Here is a 22948-nt window from a genome sequence, read left to right as displayed (position 1 = left end):
TCCCTCAGGGCTGCAACCAGAGAAACACCAGGGGATAAAATAAACCCCCAGTGCAATTGGATGTGCCAGGTCCTGGCAGGGCAACACCTGGAGCTGGCTGGGTCACCCTGGGAGCCATCCCAGCACAAAAAGTCTTTTTTTTATTTTAATTTATTTCAACAGAGTAGTGCTTGGTTACAGTTTAGTGAAGAACAAATAGGTACATTCATTGGCCACAGCTCCTGGGCCAGCAGCTGCTGCCCACCTGCAAAGCCAGAACACTGTTAAACCATACCAAAAAAAAAAAAAAACCCAAAAAACAACCCCACAAAAAAAAAAAACCCAACAAAAGAAAGTTTAATGAAAGGCAACTATGCATTAAAAAAGTCCTTGTAACTTCTGAGCTATAAATGAGTTCAGTAAAACACAGGAGCAGCCCCAGCAGGAGCTGTCAGTCCAGACAGAGGAGAAAACCCCCAAACCCATCAGCAACGAGGCTCACTGCCCTGACCTGCCCTCCCAAAACCCCAGGAAGATCATAGTGTGGCTGTGTGCTTCAGTGCAAGAGGAACAATGAGCCTGTAGCCCTTGGATTTTGTAGAGTTTTTTTTAATTTTTCTTTTTTTTTTATTATTTTTCCTTTTTTTTTTTTTTGTTTTTTTATTTTTTGCACTACACTCCTTTCCCTCCAAAGTAAAACTTAAAGTGCTCCTAGTGCTTTGGAATTTAAGCAAGAACAGGGGCCACGAGTGTCACTTGCTGTCTTTGGAGGCTCATGGGGGGCAGAAGGAAGGGTGGCAGTGCCAGGCCCTTGACCAGCTTTGCCATGAGCCAAGCAGGGATTGAGATGGAGCAGCCTGTTCCTGCCAGGACCCAGGGCAGCAGCTGGGCCTCAGCTCTGCCTCAGGGCTGTGCTCAGAGCTGCCAAAAAGAGACAGGAGTGGGGAGCAGGGAGAGCACAGGGCACACACAGGGACACACAAGGGACACCGAGCTCAGCACAGCCCCAGGGCTGAGGGGGCCAGGCTGGCCAGGAGAGGATGCCCCAGGGCTGGGGTTGCTCTCACAGCTGCCAGGTGCTGTCCCCAGCACTGCATTCCCTGTCCCCAATGTCCCACCGGGCACGTTAAAAGCAGGCCCAGGGTGGATTTGCCCCATGGTCAGAGCAGCTCCCTCCCTGCACCAGAGCCTTTAGGCAAAGCTGCTCTGCTCAGCCCCAGGAATAACACCAAGCCTCATCTCCAAAGAGCCCAGGCCAGCTCAAACTTGGCTGTTTTGGGGGCCTGGCCCAGCACTCCCACCCTGGGAGGCCCCAGGTCCACGGGGAGGGCAGAGTAAGGAGCACAAGGATCACATCCCTGTGGTTTCTGCCCCTTCCTTCAGCAACAGCAACGTTCCACAGGCAGCCACACACCCCCTGCACCTCAGTGGGGACCCAGCAGTTCACATTCACTTCTGGTTAAAGATCCTGGTTATCTGCTAAATGCAATTTAATACTGAGGGGGACGAGGGGAGCCCCACTGTGGGCAAGGAGGAGGGGGAGCAGGGCTGCTCCCAGCACCCAGGGGGTGCAGCAGCCCGGGATTCACACCCATTCCTGCACACACACTCCTGCTGAGCCAGCTCCAGCCTCTCCCTGCAGGGACAAGGCAGCCCTGTCCCTGTGCCAGCAGAGCAGTGACCTCCCTCAGCTCTGAGCCACAGGTGGGACCAGCAGGCAGGGCAAGACCCCCCGAGCCCCAGGGCTCACCCAGCCCTGCCAGGTGGGAATATGGCACAGAAAACTCCAGCATCCAGCACCAGGGGCCCTGCCCAGACAGAGCTCCCTGCTCCCAGGGAGGCAGGATGCAGAGGCCTTCAGGGAACACATCTCTGCAGAAGACAGTGCCTCTCCCAGCTCTGGATGTGCAATTAAAACAGTAACTAGAACAGTCTCAGGCCACGCACGGCCCGAGCGAGATTCGTTCCTTCCAAGTGTGCAGATAAAAGTGCAAATATGCATTTGATGTTTCTTTTCTAGTGAGGAAGCTCTGGTGCATTTAGCTGCCAACATCTTGAAGACCAGACCAAGGAAAAAAAAAAAAAAAAAACCAAAAAAAAAAAGCTTCCAGAGAGTTCAGCTTCACTTTGCTACATGGTACCTTAAAGTCACAGTTCTGTGACTGCAGTGCCCGCAGCCCCGCGCGGCTGCGGCAGTAGTGGAATGTTTGTGTCATGAGTTAATGCTTCAGGGGGCAGAGGAGGAAAAGAGGAAAAACCAGGTTACAATCCTATACACGAGTGCCACTGTGGGAAGAGAGAGGGAGCCTCCTCAGTTGTGTGGGGCAGCTGTGTGGGAGCTGTGCTGGTGCTGGTTGCTCTCCGAGCCGCAGAGCAAGGGCGCGCTGTCCGCGGCGCCCTCGGTGCCAGCCAGGGAACCGTAGCAGCCCGAGCACTGAGGGGTGGCCAAGCTGCAGGAGAGACAGAAAAATCACAATGAGAGGTGCCCAAGCTGCAGGAGAGGCAGAAAACTCCGTGCCTTTTTTTTTAGGGATGAATAATTTGGCTTCTCCAGAGTTCTGCTCCCAGCACTGGTCAGGGGGTGGAATTTGAAGGTGCAGTATCTCCAAGGAACTTGGCTTTGGTGAGAGGAGAGCACCAGGCCCTGCTGGTCAACAGGAGCCAGAAGCTCTGAACTGCTCTCTACACCCCTGGGCAGCAAGTGAGGTGTGGTAGACAGGTAGGCAGAAGAATTATAAAAGAAAGGCTGTGTCAGTGACTTGATAGAATTTGATAAGCTTTGTTGATTGTAATCAGCCTTTCATCCCATATCTAACAGATAACCAGTGATAACCTTAATGAGATAATACCCTCCCAAGAGCAAGCTGTTTTACCAGAACAGAGCCTTTTTGAAATTAATGAAAAGGGTGAGATGTTGGAGACAGGTAGAAGAATTATAAAAGAAAGGCCTTATGAAATCAAATTGCCAAAGCTGGCCTGTCATTTCTTCCAAGTGCAGCTAACAAGCAATTTGCAAGTTGCCATGTGAAGCTATTTTGAGAATCAGAGGTTCCTCTAACACAAATCTATTCTGAGGATGAAAAACAAATGCACCTGTGCAAACAGTAAGATTTGTCCCATGAGAACCCACAAAGGAAAAATGTAAACATATCTAGAGAGAGAAAACTTGATAGAGATATACAATAGCCCTTACTGACCAGTGAACTGAATTTCACTGCATTGCTGACCAATTAGGTTTAACACACTGCTGATATTTCCTACAAATAAAATTCTTTATTCACAAACCTCATAAAAATATGAGCTTTGTGAATAAACAATTTGCTTTCTGCATGAAGAAATGGAGTCTTGGCTGATTTATTCCAACATGTGGAGACCCCAAAGATGTGACTGATGCGAGATGAACAGTTTGTCACAAAAAAAGGTGAAATGAGCCAAGCTGACCCCAGGACCAGGCAGTGAGACAGGGTTTAGAGACGGAACACACAAAGTCATGAAAGGAAGATGGAGACAGCCACGAGAATGGCCAAGGCAGGAGTGAACAGCAGTGAGATGAGACACAGCACACAGACACAACCACCAGCAGCACCGCTGGCTGCAGGATCAGCACCAAAAGAAATTCAAGCAGCGAATTTACAAAGCAGCAAAAGGCTATGGATGGCTACAGTCAGCCACAGGAACAAAGACAAGAGGCAGCCAGTGAAGTGGAACCCGGGCACAGGGGCTGCAGAGGGTGTGGAATGCATGGAAATGAACACAATTCCTGAGAGAAAGTGTGGTAACAAAACTGCGAGTGGCAGAACACAAACGAGGTCTCCAAACCTCGGGAGATAACGTGGCCCAAAGGGTCCTGGAAGGTGAGGCAGCCCAGGAGCTGCTGAGGAGAGAAGGGCCCAGCAAATTGTGGGGACAGCAGCCTCAAGAACCACGGTGAGTGAACAACTGCTGAGGTGTGGGGAAACAAGCAGAATAGAAAAGGGATGTGGAAATGACACGTGCGTGGAAACGTACATGTCACAGAAAGAAAGGCAAACTGTGAGTTAGAAGAGGCAAAATATGTTGGGAAAAGGAGAGAGCAAGTACAATAGGTGTATGCTGATAGCTTTGTGACTGTGTTGTGTGGTCATGGAGCTGTCCCTGATTAGGTAAATGTATTTAGTGGATCCACAACTCTGGTTCTGGGACAGTGCCTGTGTGTGTCCCTGCTGCAGATGCTCAGGAGCACACAGCCCCATGTCAGTCATTCCCCTTCTATCCCAGAGCTGCACACAGCACTAGGGTCAAACCATGTGGAGAAACAAATGAAGAACCAGGAGCCCAGAACCAGGACTTAGTTGTGTGCTCGTGCAAAATTACCTGTCAGGATTAAGTTACCCCCACATGGCGCAGACAGGCGGCCATCTGAGCAGGTCTCATCCTCCAGCAGAGCTCAAACTGCAGGACCAGCAGGACCAGACAGTATTTTTGTGGCAAAGCTTCTTTCCAGACCCAGTGGCTCCACCTGGGCTGGGTCCCTCAGTCAGCAGTCCCCCGTGGAACTCACAGACTCCAAAACAGAAGGGGAGAGCTGTGGGTGCTTGGTGCCTCTCTAGAGTTTTCTACATTTGTCTTTTGGTAATTTTCTCCTTACCAGGGGAAAATTACCAAAAGACAAATGTAGAAAAATGTGTTCAGTTTTTAGGGTTTGTTTTCTTGCCTTTTTCCCTCCTCTTTTTCAACCACAAGTGTTTTAGGGGGAGAACAGAGGTGCAGCAGCACAGGATGGTGCCACAGAACTGTCCCTTCCCTAGCTGGCAGTGGCACAGGGCAGCTCAGCCCTCCTCCCCCTTTTTGGGGCACTGCCTGCCCATCATTTGACATCAGCTGATCTATATTTAATTGATGTTCATCTAAGAAACCTGTTGTAGACATGGGGTGGTGTGGCAGACCTCCCCCTGCCCTGCTGCACCTCTGTTCCTTTTTTGTTTTGTTTGTTTGTTGGTTTTTATCTAAAACAATGTCTAAGGGGCTTACTAGAAAGTGACTATTCTATAAAGTATTCTTGAAATCTATATTCATGCACATACAAAATCCAGAAATTGAAGAAGTCAGATCCACTCTCTCTGCAGATTTTCTCTGTGCTCCTTTACCCAGGGACAGCTACAGCAGCCCTTAATGCCTCAGGTCTTCGTAGGGCTTTTTGTTCACCATATGGGAATATGAGGAGGAATCCTCATACTCCTCCTCTGTGTCAGGCTGCCACCTCTCTGAAGGCTTCTGCTGTTTCAGCTTTGCCCACAGTGAGACTGCATCCTCAATCTGTGTGAGGCTGGCACAGTGTGCTGTGTTGGGAATGCCCAGGCACCTCATTCCATGGGTGTCTCCACTCTGCAAATTGTCTCTGGAACGCCCCGGGCCCTCGGGAGGTGCAGTTACCACAAATCTCACAGCTGGGGCTGAATTTCAGACCATGGAGTTTATACAACCAGTATGGGATGGGCTTCCCATCCCAACCAAGAGGCAGATTTTTAGGGTTATAAATGATTTCATTTTCTTCATCTTCATTCTCGCTGTCACTGATCTGCTGTTCCTCCTCTCTTGTCTGTGCCTGTTTACACTGCACGTTCTCATGAGTGAGGTGTCTTTGTTCCCCAAGAACTTTCACATACTCATAAATCTGAGCTTCCAGGAATGCAAGATCTTTATTTCTTTCCATGTCTCTCTTGCTTCCTTTTGGCTTTGGGTTCTTAGCAAACAAGGAAGGACCAAGTGCCTCCAGGGATTTGCCTTTAGTGCTAAAAAGCCTCTGAGCACGCTTCTCCAGAGTCCCACCACACTTCAGCCCCAAAGCTGATTTTAACCTGTCCAGTCCCAGCAAGGCCAGTTCCTCCCAGGAGGAGAAGGCTGAGAGGTCCAGGTGGGCACCAGCATGGGTGAGGGCACTGCTGGTCTCCTTAGGCCAGCCTGGGAATGTGCCATGCTCCCATTTCTTCTCAAACTCCATCTGAATTTTCTCAAAAAGTTCATTCTGGTCCAGTAATGGTTTCACTCGATCTGTGTAACCCTGCAGGTACTCAAGGAGCATCTCAAGATACCTCTTGTATTCAGCATTTTTTCTCTCCTTGGGAATACTGAAGAGCTGGTCAAATGTGGCTAAGTAAGTGATATAATCCAATTTCTCTGATGATCTCAGGTTAATGTACTTGAGGTAACAATCATGCAAATCCAAGTATTGTCCGTACCCTTCCTCATCTGTGAACTCCACCAGATTCTGAGCTTCTTCACCCAGGTTGTCTCTGGCCTTCAGCAGCTCCTCAAACTCCACTGACACAGGGACACAGATCTCATGTGGGTGCTTCTGGTGAAATTCCTGAAATTGCTTCAAGTCTGTTGTAAAACTCCACAAATTCATTTGGCCCAGAAATGGCGCCGAGCTCTTCCTCACGCAGACCATCCTTGTCATCACACAGCTCCCACAGGCTGCTGCTCACTCCCATGTACCTGTCCTGCATGGCCCAGGTGTGGTGGTCTGAGTTGAGCTGGTCATGGAGCTTGGACTTCTTGGTGAGCATCTCCTTCACCATCATGTCCATGAGCTGCTCCTGCTCCTCGTGGTACCGCCTCTGCTGCTCCAGGATCGTCTCCATCCCCTCCCCTGTGTGCCTGCAGCTCTCCTCTTCTCCCAAGATTATGGGCAGCAATTCATTTCTCAACCAGGTCCTAGAACCTTGAATTTTATCTGCAGCAGTTCCTTAAAAGTTTAGAAATAATTAGCTCACAAATCAAATGTTACTGCTGAAGCAGACAAAGTCAGGATCCAACCTGACAGCCTGTGGGTCAGGGTGTTGGTAGCTGCCCAAATAAATGGTGGCTGCAGCCCTCCTGGAGTGACAAACGTGGTGATCCTGTAGAAGGCTGTAGTTGTCCTCTCAAGGTCCAGTGGTGTCTGGTGTTCCTCTGGGAATCCAGTGGAAAAGGCTGCTGTGCTGTTCCCAGGCTCAGATTATATCCAGGTAGGAATGCTTTGGCTCCTCCCCCTGGGCAGAGCATCTCCCAGTGGGATGATGGAATTTTATCAGCCAGGCAGGGACACTCAGTGCCCCATTCAGAGAAGATTTCTCCTGGAGGGAGGATCCATTGTGGAAGAGATAAAGAAAACTGCCCCACCTGGTTTAACAGCTGGCCCATGAAGAGAAGCTATCCCTCAGAGTCATGAGGGATGGGTCATGGAAGAGATAAAGAACACTCCCTCACCTGGTTTTGACAGATGGTGATAGAATACACCTGGTTACATCTTGCATTGCAATCTAAGACAGTTAAATATTACCCTTCTATGCTGTAAGATATAAAGCTGTTTTCTTTTAAGAGATAAGATGACTCTGACTAAAACAGCTGGGATGGAAGCTGACAAACAGCTGTTTGTGGATAAAGAAGATCCAGTGTGTCCACCATTGATTTTGTGAAGATTCTATTGCTCGTTACAATCTCTGCTGTTTTGTCTTCCACAGATAACACACAAGAGTCAGTGATGATTCTCCATTGTGGCTGTTGTTGATTGTGAGCTGTTTTAGTGCTTTCCTTTGTTTCATTTTGCTCTCACAGGTACATGACTGTTTAGAAAGGTGTTACCTCAACTTCCTGAGAGGGTTACCACTGATATATTGATTACATGATGTGAATTTACTGATTTTATAATAGACATTCGTAAGATGTTATTACTGTATTTATAGCCAGCTTCTTATATGTTTTAACATCTCTTTGTGTAATTATCTAAAAGACTCATATGGTTTCAGGATCCTTCTTTTTTGTTTATGCATCTCTTAGACCAGCTTAGCTCTCTGGCTAGTCCCTCACTGGCTCTATGGTTTCACCCAATGCTGTCTCATAATTAAATATTTTTCAGACTTCCAAGAAAAGACACTTGAGCTTTGCTGAAAGCCTCCTCTGAACTGCTGGTCTTGGGGTTTTGCCACTTATTACAGAAGCACTCCAGAAGTTTGCTGTGTTTGAAGCATCTCTATCCTGAAGGAAACTTTGGAGGGATCCAAGTACTGGATGGCTTGATTAGTCTTTAACCCCAAGGCCTTTACTCATAATTGCCTTGCTTTAAAATGTGTTTAGGGAATTCCCTCCCAGATGGAGCCTGGGCTGTGGCCAGGCCTTAGCTCTACCTGGAAGGAGAATTTGTCAATAAACTCAATGTTTTCTGCATCAAAACTGGATTCAGGTCACTTTGACTTGACAATTTGACCCCTTAGATATGACAGCTGAACCTATCTTTAGAGTGAGCTTGGGAATTATTATCTGGAAATAATTATCCAAGCCCTCACTAAATTGAGGTTTGTCAGCTGTTCACAGACTCTGGGATGATGGTACAGTGTTTCAGAGATTCCTAATTACCTAATTTCACATGTATTATTTATTATGTGTATTATCTGAATTAATTGTTGTACCTGGCTTATTCCTGATTGCTGTCAGTTTCTTGTTCACTACATGTATGGTTTTGCCTTGATGTTTCCTCATGCTCATAACCAAAGACATGCATCTCATTTTAAAAAAGCCAAAAGAAGGAGAATTTAGTGCTTTAAGAATATCCAAATAATATAATATGTACATTAGAAATTTAGACAACAAAGAATTTTGAATAATGCAATATTTGCATCAAAAATTTGGAAAGGAGATCATCAAATCTAAATCCCAATTTATTGTGCCTCAATTAGCAAAGCCTAATTGATTCACTGACTTCAAGAGAGGGCGTGCTTGTGTTTTACCAGCAGCAGGTTTGAAGTGGTCACCTGTTTGTTCACTCACTCACCCATCCCCTCTGGGAAAATGAGGCCCAGTGGAAGAGAAAGAACCCAACCACCCTGCAGCCCCCGTGGCCAGAGCAGGAACAGAAGCAGGACTGCCAAGGCTTAGCTGTGTCTGCAAACTACAGAGGCAATTTGCCAACAAAGCCTCGTGTCATCATCACAGTATAGAGTTCCTGCTAACCCTCCTCAGCTATTCCCTGTTCCAGGATCCAGGAGGACATTCAGTGGTGTCAAAGATCAGCATTTCCAGCTAATGGACCTTCTCCTGAGTCTCAACTATTTGGCTTTAAAGCAATGGTCATTTATCTCCATTTCCCTAAGAGACATTGGACATTAATCTTTTGTTTTCTCATGCTGCGAAATGCTGTGTCAGTGACTTGATAGAATTTGATAAGCTTTGTTGATTGTAATCAGCCTTTCATCCCATATCTAACAGATAACCAGTGATAACCTTAATGAGATAATACCCTCCCAAGAGCAAGCTGTTTTACCAGAACAGAGCCTTTTTGAAATTAATGAAAAGGGTGAGATGTTGGAGACAGGTAGAAGAATTATAAAAGAAAGGCCTTATGAAATCAAATTGCCAAAGCTGGCCTGTCATTTCTTCTAAGTGCAGCTAACAAGCAATTTGCAAGTTGCCATGTGAAGCTATTTTGAGAATCAGAGGTTCCTTTAACACAACATTCTATTCTGAGGATGAAAAACAAATGCACCTGTGTAAATAATAAAATTTGCCCCATGAGAATCCACAAAGGAAAAATGTAAACATATCTAGAGAGAGAAAATTTGATAGACATATACAATAGCCCTTACTGACCAGTGAACTGAATTTCACTGCATTGCTGACAAATTGGGTTTAATACAGTGCTGATATTTCCTACAAACATCAGCTTTGTGAATAAAGAATTTGCTTTCTGCATGAAGGAGATGGAGTCTCAGCTGATTTACTCCAACAGTGAGGGACTAGGAAGTGAAGTGGAAAGGAAGGAAAGTGTTTCAGCCAGGCTGGATAGACTTGGAGCACCCTGGGGTCATGGAAGGTGTCCCTGCCCATGGCAGGGGGTGGAACAAGAGGAGCTTTAAGGTCCCTTCCAGCCCCAACCATTCCATGGAGACAGGTGACAGGGCTGCCAGGATGCCTTGCAAGAGTTCTGCTGGGGATCCCTGACCATTGTCCCCCACACCAGCACTTCCTGCAGAGCTTTGTCCCAGCTCCCTTCCAGAACTTCACCAGCTCTCACTCCCCAGTGGAGAAACCCCTCTGGAGATCATTCCAGAGCCCTCTGAAATGGATCCCACCCCTCCTGGATGAGGTTCTCCTGTTTGCATCACCACCTGTGAGCACCATCCACCTCTCTGAGCTGCTCACTTCTGCCCAATAAAAGCAACTCCTTGTGAGCTGCACAAGGGAACAAAAGCTCTGTCAGAGGCTCCCTGCCCCATCTACCTCACCCAAGCTGCCTTTTCCACCAAAGATTTTCCTGGGAGCAGAAGCCAGGAGCTCTGGTGCTGCCCCAGAGGGCAGCAGAGCAGCAGCACAACCCTTCCTTACCCTCCTTCCCTGGCCCCGAGCCGTGACAGGTCATCGTCGCTGTCGTAGCGCCTGGGATTGTCAAAGAAATAGGCCCTGGAGCTGTAGCTGTGGCTGTTGACCATCCCTGCTGGAGTCTGCCAAGGAGAAAGGAGTTAGGCCAGAAGCAAAACATCCCCCAAAAGCCATCCCAGGCATCCTCCCAGCACAAGGGGACTTGTTGAGGCCTACCAGGTTCTGGCTCAGTCTCTGAGCGCGGAAGAACAGCACCACGAACGTGGTTGGCACCAGCTCCCAGAGGAACAGGACCACTCCAAACACCACGTACTCCTCACTGCTCACCTCCACGTGCACCTGTGGGCACAAGGCAGAGGGGTCTGTGTCATGCCAGCCACCCACAGAGCTCCCAGAAGCTGGAACTGGGAGTGTAGAGCAACCTTTCCAAAGGCAGGAGTCCCCAGAGCAGCAGAGCGACCTTCACCTGGTGCTGCTGCTGGTTTGGGTGGGCTGGTTCTGCTCAGAGGGTGCCACCAGGGCACTGGGAGCTCCTGCCCACACCAGTGGCTCTCCCTCACACACAGCCATGCCCGATTAAGCATTGCTGTTCTGCTCTAGTTGAGTTGTCCCTCCTCTCCCTCACAAGAAGAGCTGGCAGGCTGGAAGGGAAGAGCAGGGAATCCTTCCTGAAGGAGTGGCTGGGGAGAGGAGGACTCGGATTTGCTGGGTGCAGAGAGCAAGCAGAGCACAAAGGCAGCTCATGTGGGGGTTCAGCTATCCAGACATCCCCCCAAAACCCCCTGTTCACCCTCCCAGGATGAGGAGTGACTGCATCTCACTTCACTGGCTCTGGATTTGGGGGGTCACACACTCACCTTGTCTGAAAGGTTGTCCCAGCCATAGTTAAAAGGACCAGGAACATTGTCTGGAGATATGGCCACAGCTACCAGGTTATAGCAAGCCCTTGAGGAATACAGGAGGGCCACTACAGATCCCACCAGAATAGCCTGGCAGACAGATGTTCCCTAGGACAGGAAGAAATAAAAAGAGTTTCAATACAGAGCTGTGATGTTCTTCCCCGTTCCCTTAAATGCATGAGCAGCTGTGCAGGCAAGAATGACCCAGAACATTTGTATGTTGTTGCTAAAATATTCAGAGCTGGCTAAGAGCTTTCTCATGTGATGAGTTCATTGCAGGAGCCACACAGCCAGAGCTGCCTGGGAGCAGGGAAGGATCTGAGGCACTGGAGTGTCCCTGGCAAGATTTTATCAGTCAGCTCCAAACTGAGGGTCCAGGGAGAGGCTGTTCCACCCCCTGCCTTCCTCTGGGAATCTCCACAAGGCCAACAACCAACCAGCAAGAAAATCAACTTCTGCTTCACAGCCCAGACCCTGCAGAGGTGTTGACCCAGCCCTTTCACCTGCAGCCACCCAGCACCCCAACACTGCTCTAAGAAAGGAGCTCAGGTATTTGGGGTGGGCAGAAAGACCCAGAGTTTGAACCCCAGTACCTGAAAGGAACCCACAGGAAAGATGGAGAGAGACCATTCACAATGGCCTGGAGGGACAGGACACAGGGAATAGCTTCAAACAGACAGAGGGCAGGGTTAGATGGCATATTGGGAGTAAATTGTTGGTTTTGAGGTAGTGAGGCCCTGGCACAGGGTGCCCAGAGCAGCTGTGGCTGCCCCTGGATCCCTGACAGTGTCCAAGGCCAGGCTGGATGGGCTTGGAGCAGCCTGGGATAGTTAAAGGTAACTCATGGCAGGGGGGTGGAACTGGATGGGATTTAAGATCTCTTCCAACTCAAACCATTCAGAAATGCTGAGACAAACCAGGATTTGTTAAATCCATCCATGAATCCCTTTAATAGCTGCTGGGAGGCAGCAAGTCACAGTGAGGGACAAAACACCCCTCAGCACCTGAGCTGCCTTTGTGTTTAAGCAGAGAACCTGCTGGGGAAGCTCATCCCAGTGCTCTGCTGCACATCCCAGCTCTATTTTCCTAGATCTGGAGCTCAGAGTCAGCAGGAGAGAGGTGCCAACAGACAAGTGACAGCCCAGCACACACCCTGCTGCCACTGGAAGCTGAGCCTGTGGTGCTCAGGGCAGCACAATGAGGCACAAAGGCTGCTGAAGCAAATCTGCAGCTCCCAAGGAGCCCAGGACAGGAGCTGGCTGCAGTCCAACCTCCTTCCCACCTCCAGCCCTGCCGTGTGCCTTTGAGTTCAGGGGCAGGACAACCTTCTGGGGCATCTGTGTGACATTTCTGCTCATCCCCAGCCTGTTTCTGCAGCAATTTCCCTCACAGAACATCAGAGGATGCCCCCAAGGCAGGGGAGGGAGGCAGAGACCTTCAGCAGGGTGAGTATCCATGTGCAGAGCAGAGGCTTCCCTGGAGCACATTATACACAGCCCAGGGGCAGCCTCAGGCATTGAGGAGAGGAAGTTGCTGCACTGGGGGAACTGGGTGAGTTAATGGGTGTCAGAGGCAGGCAGAGCTGGACAGCAGGCCCAGGCCAGCAGGGGTGTGAGCAGCTCCTCTGTCCCTGCCTCACTGCAGAGCTGGGTGCCACCTGCAGCCTCTGGACAGCTGTCACAGAGCCAGCCCTCACCCCCTGCACTCCCAGAGGCCACCGATGCCCTCTGCTGCTCAAGGAGCCACACATTTCCTAGAGAAAGCCTCAGTAACAGCTGGCTGTGCTCTGCTTTTTCCTCTGGATGTTTCCAGGAACTCAGGTGGACACTGACTGCAGCCTCCTGCCACAATCCTGGTGGCTTTTCCACTCTCTTAGCTGCTGGAGAAGAGCTGTGTGTGTTCAGACCCTCAGCTGTCCAGCTTTGGGACAGCACCTACAGCAACTTCTCCTCCCATTCCAAAATGCTCATCTCACCCTGGACATCTCATCCTACCCAAGCAGAGCCCACCTAAAGTTGGATTTCTGGGGATCCCCTTTGCAGGGAATCATGACACATCTGCTACAGGTAAATTTACAGCAAAAACTGCATCTGCTGCTCTGAGAAAAACCTCTCTTCAAGGCAAACCTGGGATTTTCTGTGCCTGAAAAGCAGAAGCAGCTCAGAAATCTGTTATGCCAAAGCTGCAGACAAAGTATTTCCCTAAAACATGCAGGAAACATCACTCCCACAGCAGGAGCATGCACTTTGTGAAAGGGAGGAATCCAGGAATTGCCACCTCCACACTGGGAGGAGAATCTGAGCCAGAGCAGCTCAGGTGCCACCAGGCCAGCACTGCCCTGAGTGAGCACACCCAGCTCCAGCTGAGCAGTCCCAGAGGGAATTCCCAAGGCATTTACCCACCTTGGACTCGAGGTAGACATTGGCTGAAGACATCTTTCCCAGTTTGCACATGCAGCAGGCCAGGGAGATGGCACAGAGGATGAAGAGGCTGTCGTTGACCAGAGCCCGGGCCAGGACTGTCCACCTGAGCTGCTTCTCTGCAACCTCTCCATGGATCAGCATTGCACAGGTTAAATTCACAACCAGGAACAGGAGGCTGGTGAGGATGGAGCCCAGGTACAGCAGGACCCTGGAGACATGGTGAGGGGGAAAAATGGTCAGTGAGACAAGGCCAGGTTCATTGTGCACCTCCCTCCTGTGTCAGCAGAGCCTCCCAGGGCTCAGCTTGCTGGGCAGCTCAGGCATTCCAGCAAATTTCAGGGGCTGTATTGGCAGCCCAAGGCTGCAGAGGATTTGTTGGAGCTGCTCTCAGAACACATGAGCAGCGTAAGCAGTCATGAGTTACAAGACTCATCTTCTGACAGTCAGGTTCTTATCTTGCAGATTTGAAGTGTTGCTCCAGCTCTGCATTAACTCCAGTCAATAAGCCATGAGTCATCAGCACCACTGCAACTCCTTCCTTGAGAGCCCCTGGAGCTTGCATTTCCACCCTGGGGCTCCCTGGGCTGCACAAACTTGGGGTTCCCCCATTGCTCAAGCCTTGTTCTGCTGATCTGTGCTGGGCTGGGACAGCTCAGAGTGACCCTAAGAGTCCACCCAGGGGAGCTGGGATGCTTGAGCTCCTCTGGCAGCCCTGAAGCTCCCACTCCTGCTCCTTTCTCAGAGCACAGGTATGGAATTAGAGCTCTGTTCATTTTTGGGGCTGACCCTCCCATTCCCAGCCAGTTCCCCTGGGACCAGCTTTGCAGGCAAGGTCAGGACAGCAGCACTTACTTGTACTTGTTGAATTCAGCTGCACATTTCACTTTGAAGATGACCTGGAGGAAAGATTTGCACAGGATTAATTTAGGTTTCCTTTCAACTTTGGCAAGAGATAAACAGGGAAATCAGAACCCAGCTGGTTATTATTATTTATCAGCACCAACTCCTGCTCTGGACCCAAAACAATGGCACTTTCTCCTTGTAGAAGCCCAGCCCAAATACAGGTTCCCAAAACCATAAACATATTTAACACCCCATATGTGACAAGCACTTTAACACCACACCTTGAAGACTTCAAGAAAAGAAGGGAGTTTAGCATCCTTCAAAAATACACCTCCTTTTCCCAATGTTTTGGGCTATTTTAGGACCTCAACCATGCTGGATTTCCATGTGAGAGGAGCAGGGACAGTTTAGGAAGGTGCAGATACTCCCAAGTCACAGCTCAGATGTGAATTCCTGCTGCAAAGGCACAGGGAGCCTGTGCTCACACTGCTCAGGACTGGATTAGGGCTGTGTCCAGCTCCAGCTCCCAGCAGGAAGGATCCCAGAGCTGGGATCCCACTCAGCCACAGGCAAAGCTCTGAATGGAGACTTTGAAGGAACTTGGGAAGAGGCACAGACACATCCAGAGCGGTCCCAGCTGCACCTGTGGGATCACTGCTCAGCTGTGGAGGCTCAGTTTCCCTTCTCCCACAAGGAGCCTTCCCTGTCAGCAGTGAAGGATCACTCATCTCCTCCCTGGCATCCTCAGGCAGCTTTTATCCTGGTGGGATTCCTTGGCTCCTGCTTCCAAGTCAGCACTGAGGCAGCAATGGCACACGAGCTTCAGGAATCAGGCTGCTGCCAAGGGGATTCCCAGAGCCATTCCAGGATCTGAGGGCTGTCTGAGCCACTGCAGAGCTTCCAAGCATTTCAAAGGCCATTGGGCAGCTTCAGTGATTCCCTTCCAAGAGCCACTTCCAGTGCCTGGCTCCTCTTGCTGAGAGAGGATGAGCTGAACTGAGTGAGGAATGAGCTGTGGTTCTTCAGCAGAGGGAGGTGTCCAGCCTCAGGAATGTTCTCTGTCCCTTTCTCCTGGCACACAGAAGGGCAGGAGTGTGGCACAATCCACTCTGAGCCCTAAAACTCATCATTTGGGCCACATGGATACTCCAAACCAGAAATATCCCTGAATCCTCCCTTGTTTGCTGAGGGTGACATTCAGGCACTTTGGAATCACTGAATCACCGAGGCTGGAAAAGCCCTCCAAGGTCACCAAGCCCAACCATTAATCCAGCAGCACCACATTCACCACTAAACCATGCCCTCAAGTGCCACATCCACTTGGAGTTTTTTGAACACTTCCAGGGCTGGAGACTCCACCACTGCCCTGACCAGCCTGTTCCAACACCTCACCACCCTTTCAGTGAAGAATTTTTTCCTAACATCCACTTAGGATCTAAATATTCCCTGGCATAACATGAGACTGTTTCCTCTTGGCCTTTCAAAACAAACATTGGTGACATCCAGCTGGGGAACTCCTGGTTGAACATCCATCCCAGCAGCATGGAAATCCCTGAGCAATCTGCACTCCTGGTTCTGCACCCATCCCAGCAGCATGGAAATCACTGAGCAATCTGCACCCATCCCAGCAGCATGGAAACCACTGAGCAATCTGCACTCCTGGTTCTGCACCCATTGCAGAACATGGAAATCCTCTGAGCAATCTGCACTGCTGGTTCTGCACCATCCCAGCAGCATGGAAATCCCTGAGCAATCTGCACTCCTGCTGGTTCTGCACCCATTGCAGAGCATGGAAATCCCTGAGCAATCTGCACTCCTGGTTCTGCACCCATTGCAGAGCATGGAAATCCCTGAGCAATCTGCACTCCTGGTTCTGCACCCATTGCAGAGCATGGAAATCACTGAGCAATCTGCACTCCTGGTTGTGCTCCCATTGCAGAGCATGGAAATCCTCTGAGCAATCTGCACTCCTGGTTCTGCACCCATTGCAGAGCATGGAAACCACTGAGCAATCTGCACTCCTGGTTCTGCACCCATTGCAGAGCATGGAAATCCCTGAGCAATCTGCACTCCTGGTTCTGCACCCATTGCAGAGCATGGAAATCCCTGAGCAATCTGCACTCCTGGTTCTGCACCCATTGCAGAGCATGGAAATCACTGAACAATCTGCACCCTGCGGTTATGACCCATTGCCAGAGCATGGAAATCACTGAGCAATCTGCACCCTCCTGGTTCTGCACCCATTGCAGACATGGAAATCCTGAGCAATCTGCACTGCCTGGTTCTGTACCCATGCAGCAGCATGGAAATCCTGAGCAATCTGCACTCCTGGTTCTGCACCATTGCAGAGCATGGAAACCCTGAGCAATCTGACTCTCTGGTTCTGCACCCATTGCAGAGCATGGAAACCACTGAGCAATCTGCACTCCTGGTTCTGCACCCATCCCAGCAGCATGGAAATCCCTGAGCAATCTGCACTCCTGGTTCTGCACCCATCCCAGCAGCATGGAAACCACTGAGCAATCTGCACTCCTGGTTCTGCACCCATTGCAGAGCATGGAAATCCCTGAGCAATCTGCACTCCTGCTGTAACCCCTGACCAGCCCTGCAGAGCCCCTGGTTTGTGTCCCAGCTGGGAATGTCGTGCTGCCAGCCCCTCAGCTGAGCAGGGAAGTGCCCCTGGCTCACAGAAGATGCTGTTTTGGGCAGGACACTCTTGCCAAACCTTCCCCTGCAGCCCCAGGGATGAAGGCACACAAAGCTGAGTCAGGGTTAAGAGTGCAACAGCAATTTGAGCCTCATGCTTGGCTTGCTGCCATGGAAAGCAGAGGGAGACCACAGCTCCAGCCTTACACTTTTATTAGCCCCTGGATAGTTGTAGGAATAACTTCAGGAAGGGAACAGCCACCTCTGCTTTGGTGGTTTTGGTTATTCAGGCTGATAAGTTATCTGAAGGTTGCTTTTCCTTCCCAGGGACTGGGTCAGGAGGTGCCACCAGCAGAGTGCTCAGGGTGACTCTGGGTTCTTATCCTTGAGATGAGCTCTGAGCCTGCAGCACGGGGCTCTGCTGCTCCCAGAGCCCAAGGACAGCTCAGGCAGAGGTTCTGAGGTGAAAAACCCAGCACAGAAAGCTCAGGAGCAATCCTGTTCTTCAGAAACACAGGAAAAATAAACCCCTGTGCTTCAGCAATCCCTGCAAACCGAATGGTGCCTTCAAATCTGAGCTGAGCCCAGCTCCAGAAATCCAGCATGAAAAGAGGGAACAGAGGTCCCAGCAGCACAGAGCAGCAGGACTGGGAAGATTTACTCTGAACAAATCCTTCACAGCAGTTTGGAACACTCAGGTGCCTTTCCAGAGCCATGGATCCCTTGAGCACTCCACATCAGCCAGAGGGTGAGGCTGAAATGAGCCACGGACCCCAAAGCCCTCTGGGATGCTGGAGGCTTTGGGGTGGGTTTATCCCATAAAAGTGATTTCCTTGCTCACATCACAGCCCAGAGAGCCCCCAGGGTGTGTTCAGAGACACACTCACCCTCAGAAGGTGCACTGGAGGTGTCACAGCTGCTAAGGGAAGAAAAGTGACACATCCCAGATCCCACAGATGAACCCAAGGACCACTCCCAATGCCAGGATCTTAAACCTTAAACCTTATAATGAGGCACTCTGGCTGGACCAAAACCAAGCTACTTTCCAGCAGATCTGAAAGATCCAGGAACTTGGTGTCCACTGGAATCAAATCCTTTTTTTTTTTTTTTTTTTTTGCTTCATAAATACAAATTTGGGCTCTGCAGACACAATACACAACACAGCTCAGCTGCAGGAGCATCCCAGACAGATCCCTCTGCTCACCACACAATGAGGGGAGCACAGCACAGACTATTTTGGGATCACACCTTGTACCAAGTGTGCAAACCCCAGCTTCAGCCCACGGAGGAAAAGCTGGAAGTGTCCATGAGGATCTCTCACCATCCTCACATTAATATCCAGATGATTCCATGCCATCCTGAACACAGGCTGCAACTCTGCATGTTCCCTCCTTTCCCAGAATAGCTGGTGCCCAGCAGGGCCACCTGTTCCTCTGGGAAACATGGGAAGCACCAGCCATGGGATGGAGCAGTTTGGAGTTTCAGAGATCCCTGCCCAGCTGTCCCTCTGAGCACAGGGTGCCTGCTGCACAGGGAAGGTGAAAGAGGGAAATAAAGGATGAAATTTTCCCAGTTTTCCATCTGAGAAGATCCAGGAGAGCACAGACAAACACCTCCCAGGCTGGATGCTCTCTGCAGCACAATTAGAGCAGGAAGGGACGACAGGGGCTGATGGCATCTCCTCACATGGAGCACTTGGAGAAACCCACCCACACCATCAGCCCCACCAGGCCAGCACTCCTCACCCATCCCTGCTGGTTCCCAGGACAGCCAGGGCTGCCAAGGGCTCAGGAAGGTCTTTAAGGTCAAGGCTGTTGTGGATGCATTTCACAGAACACCTCCAAGGCCATCAGGCCCAAGCTGTGCCTGATCCCCACCTTGTCACAAGCCCAGAGCTCTGAGTGCCACCCCCAGGGGTTGCTTGGACACCTGCAGGGATGGGGACTCCAAACCTCCCTGGCAGCTCCTTTCCATGGAGGAATTTTCCCAAATATCCCATTTAAACCTCCCCTGGCACAGCTTGAGGCCATTTCCTCGTGTCCCTTGGGAAGAGCTCAAGCCTCCCTGGCTGTCCCCTCCTGTCAGGGAGCTCTGCAGAGCCACAAGGTCCCTCCTGAGCCTCCTTTGCTCCAGGCTAAATCCCCTGAGCTCCTTCCATGCATTTCCATTTCCATGGTCCTGACAAAGAGCTGGGGAAAAGCAGAAGTTGCAGCCACTTGGGAAAGGTGGCATTGCTCAAGCAGCACAGGAGCATCCCAGGTTGGACATCAGAGCTCTTGAGGCAAGACTGGGAGTGGATCTGAGCAATTCTGACCTGATGGACTCTGAACTCCAGGTTGCCATGAAAGGACTCCTTCTGGTACAAGCTGAAGTAGAAAGGAAGAGATGCTCCCAAGCTAAAGGGATGTTCCAGGTGGAAAAAGCATCCCAAGAGAGCTGGAGAGGACAAGAGCATGGAATGAAAGGACACAGGGAATGGCTCCCACTGCCAGAGGGCAGGGATGGATGGGAGACTGGGAAGGAATTCCTGGCTGGGAGGGTGAGGAGGGGCTGGCACAGGGTGCCCAGAGAGGCTGGGGCTGCCCCTGGATCCCTGATACCCAAGGCCAGGCTGGGCAGGGCTTGGAGCACCCTGGGATGGTGGAAGGTGTCCCTGGATGGGCTTTAAGGTCCTTTTCAACTCAAACCATTCTGGGACTCTATGAAAAATAAATACACATCCCACACTGATTCTGTCAGGTCTCTGCATCCCCTCAGCAATCTCATGGCATAGGAAGAGGACAAGCTGTCCCCACAGAAAGGAGGAACACCAGGCAGTTCAGCAAATTTGAATTTCAGCCCTGGAACAGCCTGGAGTGTGAAGTAATGCCAGTTCCCCACAGGTATCTGTTCCTGGAGTTTCTTCCCCAGCACCTTTCCATCCTCAGCCTCTGTGCTGCCTGAGGGGCTCTGCAAATCAAGCAAGAACAGCTCAAATATCAGCACAGGCCATTTTCTTGCCCAGATGCCATTCCTCCAGCATCTCCACAAAGGAGGCTCTGTGCACAGGGACAATGAGCAGCAGCTCCTGCTTTTATCTGAGGGCATCTCAGCTCAGGGTGCCACCCCCAGGGCAGCAGAAGCTCAGAGTCCTTCCCCAGGCTGGGCCTTAAAAACTGGGAAAGGATGGGCACATCCTGCTGGAGTCACACCAGTAAACACACCAGTCACCTCCAGAGCATGGGAGCCACAAAAGCTCCAGGATTTCCATCTTTTTCCTCCAAATCTCTGGAGCTTCACCACTGAGATCTCCCAAAAACCCCACAGAGTGATGGACACCCCTCCTGGTTGTTCCAGGGAGGTGTCAGGCCCTCCCTGGAGCTGAGCAAGCAGACCCATTTTTATAAGTCACTTTATCCTTCCCCACTCCAGATTCAGAGCTCTTATTTCCTCAGACAGGATTTCCCTTGGCTCCAGGTCTTCAAGGAGAAAGAAGTGGGATACATGCAGAGTTCAGTGCAAAACAGATATCGTGGGAGGAGGAGAAGCCTGGCAATCTATTTGGATTTACTTGAAGAGGACCTTTAAACAAGCCTGCAGAGAGGCAAATCTGCTGTCAAATCCAGTGACCTAGAGAAAACCAGAAATCCAGCCACTCTGTGGAGCAGAGCACACAATCCCTGCCTTTCAAGGGACACCAACCCCTGCTGGCTGGAGCAACTGGGAGCTCAGGCTCCCTTAGGCAGACAAGATGGATTTGTGCACTCTATGCACCATTTGTTATTCCACTGCCACTCCACCAACAGCACCTTTTGCAACAGGCAGCTCACCCCCAAAGCCTCCAGGTGTTTATTGAGGGGAGGAAAAGAACCAGAACAGCAGAACAACCCCCGTGCTCCAAGTGTCATGTGAATGTTGGTGTCCTGGGGAAAATGAAATCATAACTCCCGTGGGTGACACACTGGAGAGATTTCTGTGTGCTAGCCATTCCTTTGTGAGGCTGGGGAACAGCTGAGAGCTGCAGAGCAAAGAATCCCAACAACAACAACAAAGCTGGAAGGAAAAAGTGGTGACTTGTTTCATAAATAGGCAGCGAACCGGGAGGCAGGCGAAGCAAAGGGCTGCTCAAGAGAAACTGGAGCAGAAACAAAATATTCAGGAGGAGGATGGGGAGGGGAGAGCCAGGGCTTTAGGAGATAAAGGCAAGTGGAAGGACTAGGGAAAGGAGGCTAAAAATCACCACACGAGTGATGGGGAGCCCAGAAAAGCAGGGACACGGCTCGGTGACAATAACAAGCGGCTCCGCACTGTCCCAGCAGCGATGCCGGCGCTGGGAAGGGGCCCCCCTGGGCTGCCCCGGGCTGTTGTGCGAGGGATCTCGGGGTTTTTTTGTCTGACAAGCTGCGGAACAACAAGCCGGGCTCGCAGCGGAGCGATGGAGGGAAGGAGGGAGCGCAGCAACAATAGCAGAAGAGGCTCTGGCTGGTGACGTAATGGTTGGCATCACTCCAGGCCAGAGCAGCCCCTGCTGCTGCCACTTTCTGGTCCCCTTTGCAGAACGGGAATCAATTAAAAAATAACCAAAAAGATGCAAAACAGTCCCTCAAGTGATGCCCCCCCACATACACACACGCACAAACACCCCGCGGTGGGTCTGGGTGGCAAAGAGGAGAAGCCCACCTGGGAGCAGGGCATGTCCCCGCACCCCCAAATCCCAAATTCAGGGCATGTGCTGTCCCCCCCAGGCGGGGTGTGCAGGCAGGGTACAGCCCTGCACCCCAAAGCCCTGATGCTGGGATTGTGGGCACACTTTTAGCTCACACCATCCCCCCCAAATCCCACCCCGCCCCCCCAGCTTGCATCCAGGGCACAATCCCTGTGCTTCTCCCCAAGCCTGCATTCAGGGCACAATCCTTGTGCCTCATCCCCCCAGCCTGGATTCAGGGCACAACCTCTGCATCCCCTCAGGCTGTCCCAAAGTCTGGATTCAGGGCACAACCCCTGTGCCCCGCTCCCAGCCGGGATTCCGGGCACAGCCCCGCACCCCCTCAGGCTGTCCCGGAGGATCGGCCCCTCAGGATCGCCCCCTGACCTCACCTGGGCGCTCACATCCCCATCCCACCCCACAGCCTCGGCTCCAGGGCGCTCCAACTTTGGAGAGGAGCTTCCAACCCCGCTGTCCCGCAGGGTGGAGGTTTGGGAAAGAGAATTTTAGAGGGGTTTTGCCCAAAAGGCAAAACTTACCTCGGCGAAATAGAGGTTGAGGAGGCAGAGGCTGGAGAAGAGGAGGCAGCCGGGCAGGCAGTACAGGAGCCAGTGGGCGAAGGGTTGCTGGAGGCGGAGGGCCTGCAGGGAATTCTGCAGGTAGAAGGAGAACAGGGTGGTCCTGAGGGCTGCCCAGAGCAGGCAGAGGAAGAGGCAGAGCGTGTGGTAACTCAGCCGCCGCTCGCGATAGTAGAGCAGCAGCCAGAGCTGCAGGTAGGCGAAGAGGAAGAGTGCGGCGTAGAGCGCCGTGTGGAGCACGGTGAGCCCCAGCTCCACGGCGTAGGGCACGGCCGCCCCCTCAGCGAGGGCCATGGGGCAGCGGGAGGCACCGACCCCCTCCCTGCCTTCCCTCAGCCCCGGCTGGACACCCCCATGCAACAAAGGGGAGAACCCCCCCCTCTCCCCCTTCTTCTTCTCCTTCTCCTCCTCCTCCCGCCCGCCCGGCTGCACCGCCCGCCCGCCCGCCGCCAAACAACTCCGTGCCGGGGACAGCCGGCTGAGCCCGCTGATTTGAGGGGCGGCGGCGCGCGCTCCCCATTGGCCGCTCGCCGGCCACGCCCCTCGCCGCGCCCACCCGCC

The 22948-nt window shown here is 51.4% G+C and overlaps 1 protein-coding gene and 1 pseudogene across 1 annotated transcript; both read right to left on the bottom strand.

Moving 5' to 3' along the window:
- Positions 1 to 619: 619 nt before the first annotated feature.
- Positions 620 to 22826, bottom strand: GPR137C (G protein-coupled receptor 137C). Its single transcript, XM_064715972.1, has 7 exons — positions 22349 to 22826; positions 14489 to 14532; positions 13616 to 13844; positions 11172 to 11321; positions 10531 to 10653; positions 10321 to 10436; positions 620 to 2429 (listed from the first exon to the last, which is right to left on the bottom strand). Exons 1-7 carry the CDS (start codon positions 22679 to 22681, stop codon positions 2291 to 2293), a joined length of 1134 nt encoding a protein of 377 aa, XP_064572042.1. The 5' UTR covers positions 22682 to 22826; the 3' UTR covers positions 620 to 2290.
- Positions 5116 to 7301, bottom strand: LOC135449222 (splicing factor 3A subunit 3-like; annotated as a pseudogene).
- Positions 22827 to 22948: the final 122 nt, after the last annotated feature.

The sequence above is a fragment of the Zonotrichia leucophrys genome, chromosome 5 (genome assembly GCF_028769735.1).
Source record: "Zonotrichia leucophrys gambelii isolate GWCS_2022_RI chromosome 5, RI_Zleu_2.0, whole genome shotgun sequence".
Classification (NCBI taxonomy): Eukaryota; Metazoa; Chordata; class Aves; order Passeriformes; family Passerellidae; genus Zonotrichia; species Zonotrichia leucophrys.
Note: the sequence above shows the minus strand (reverse complement) of the source record. Positions and strands in the feature narration are given on the sequence as shown.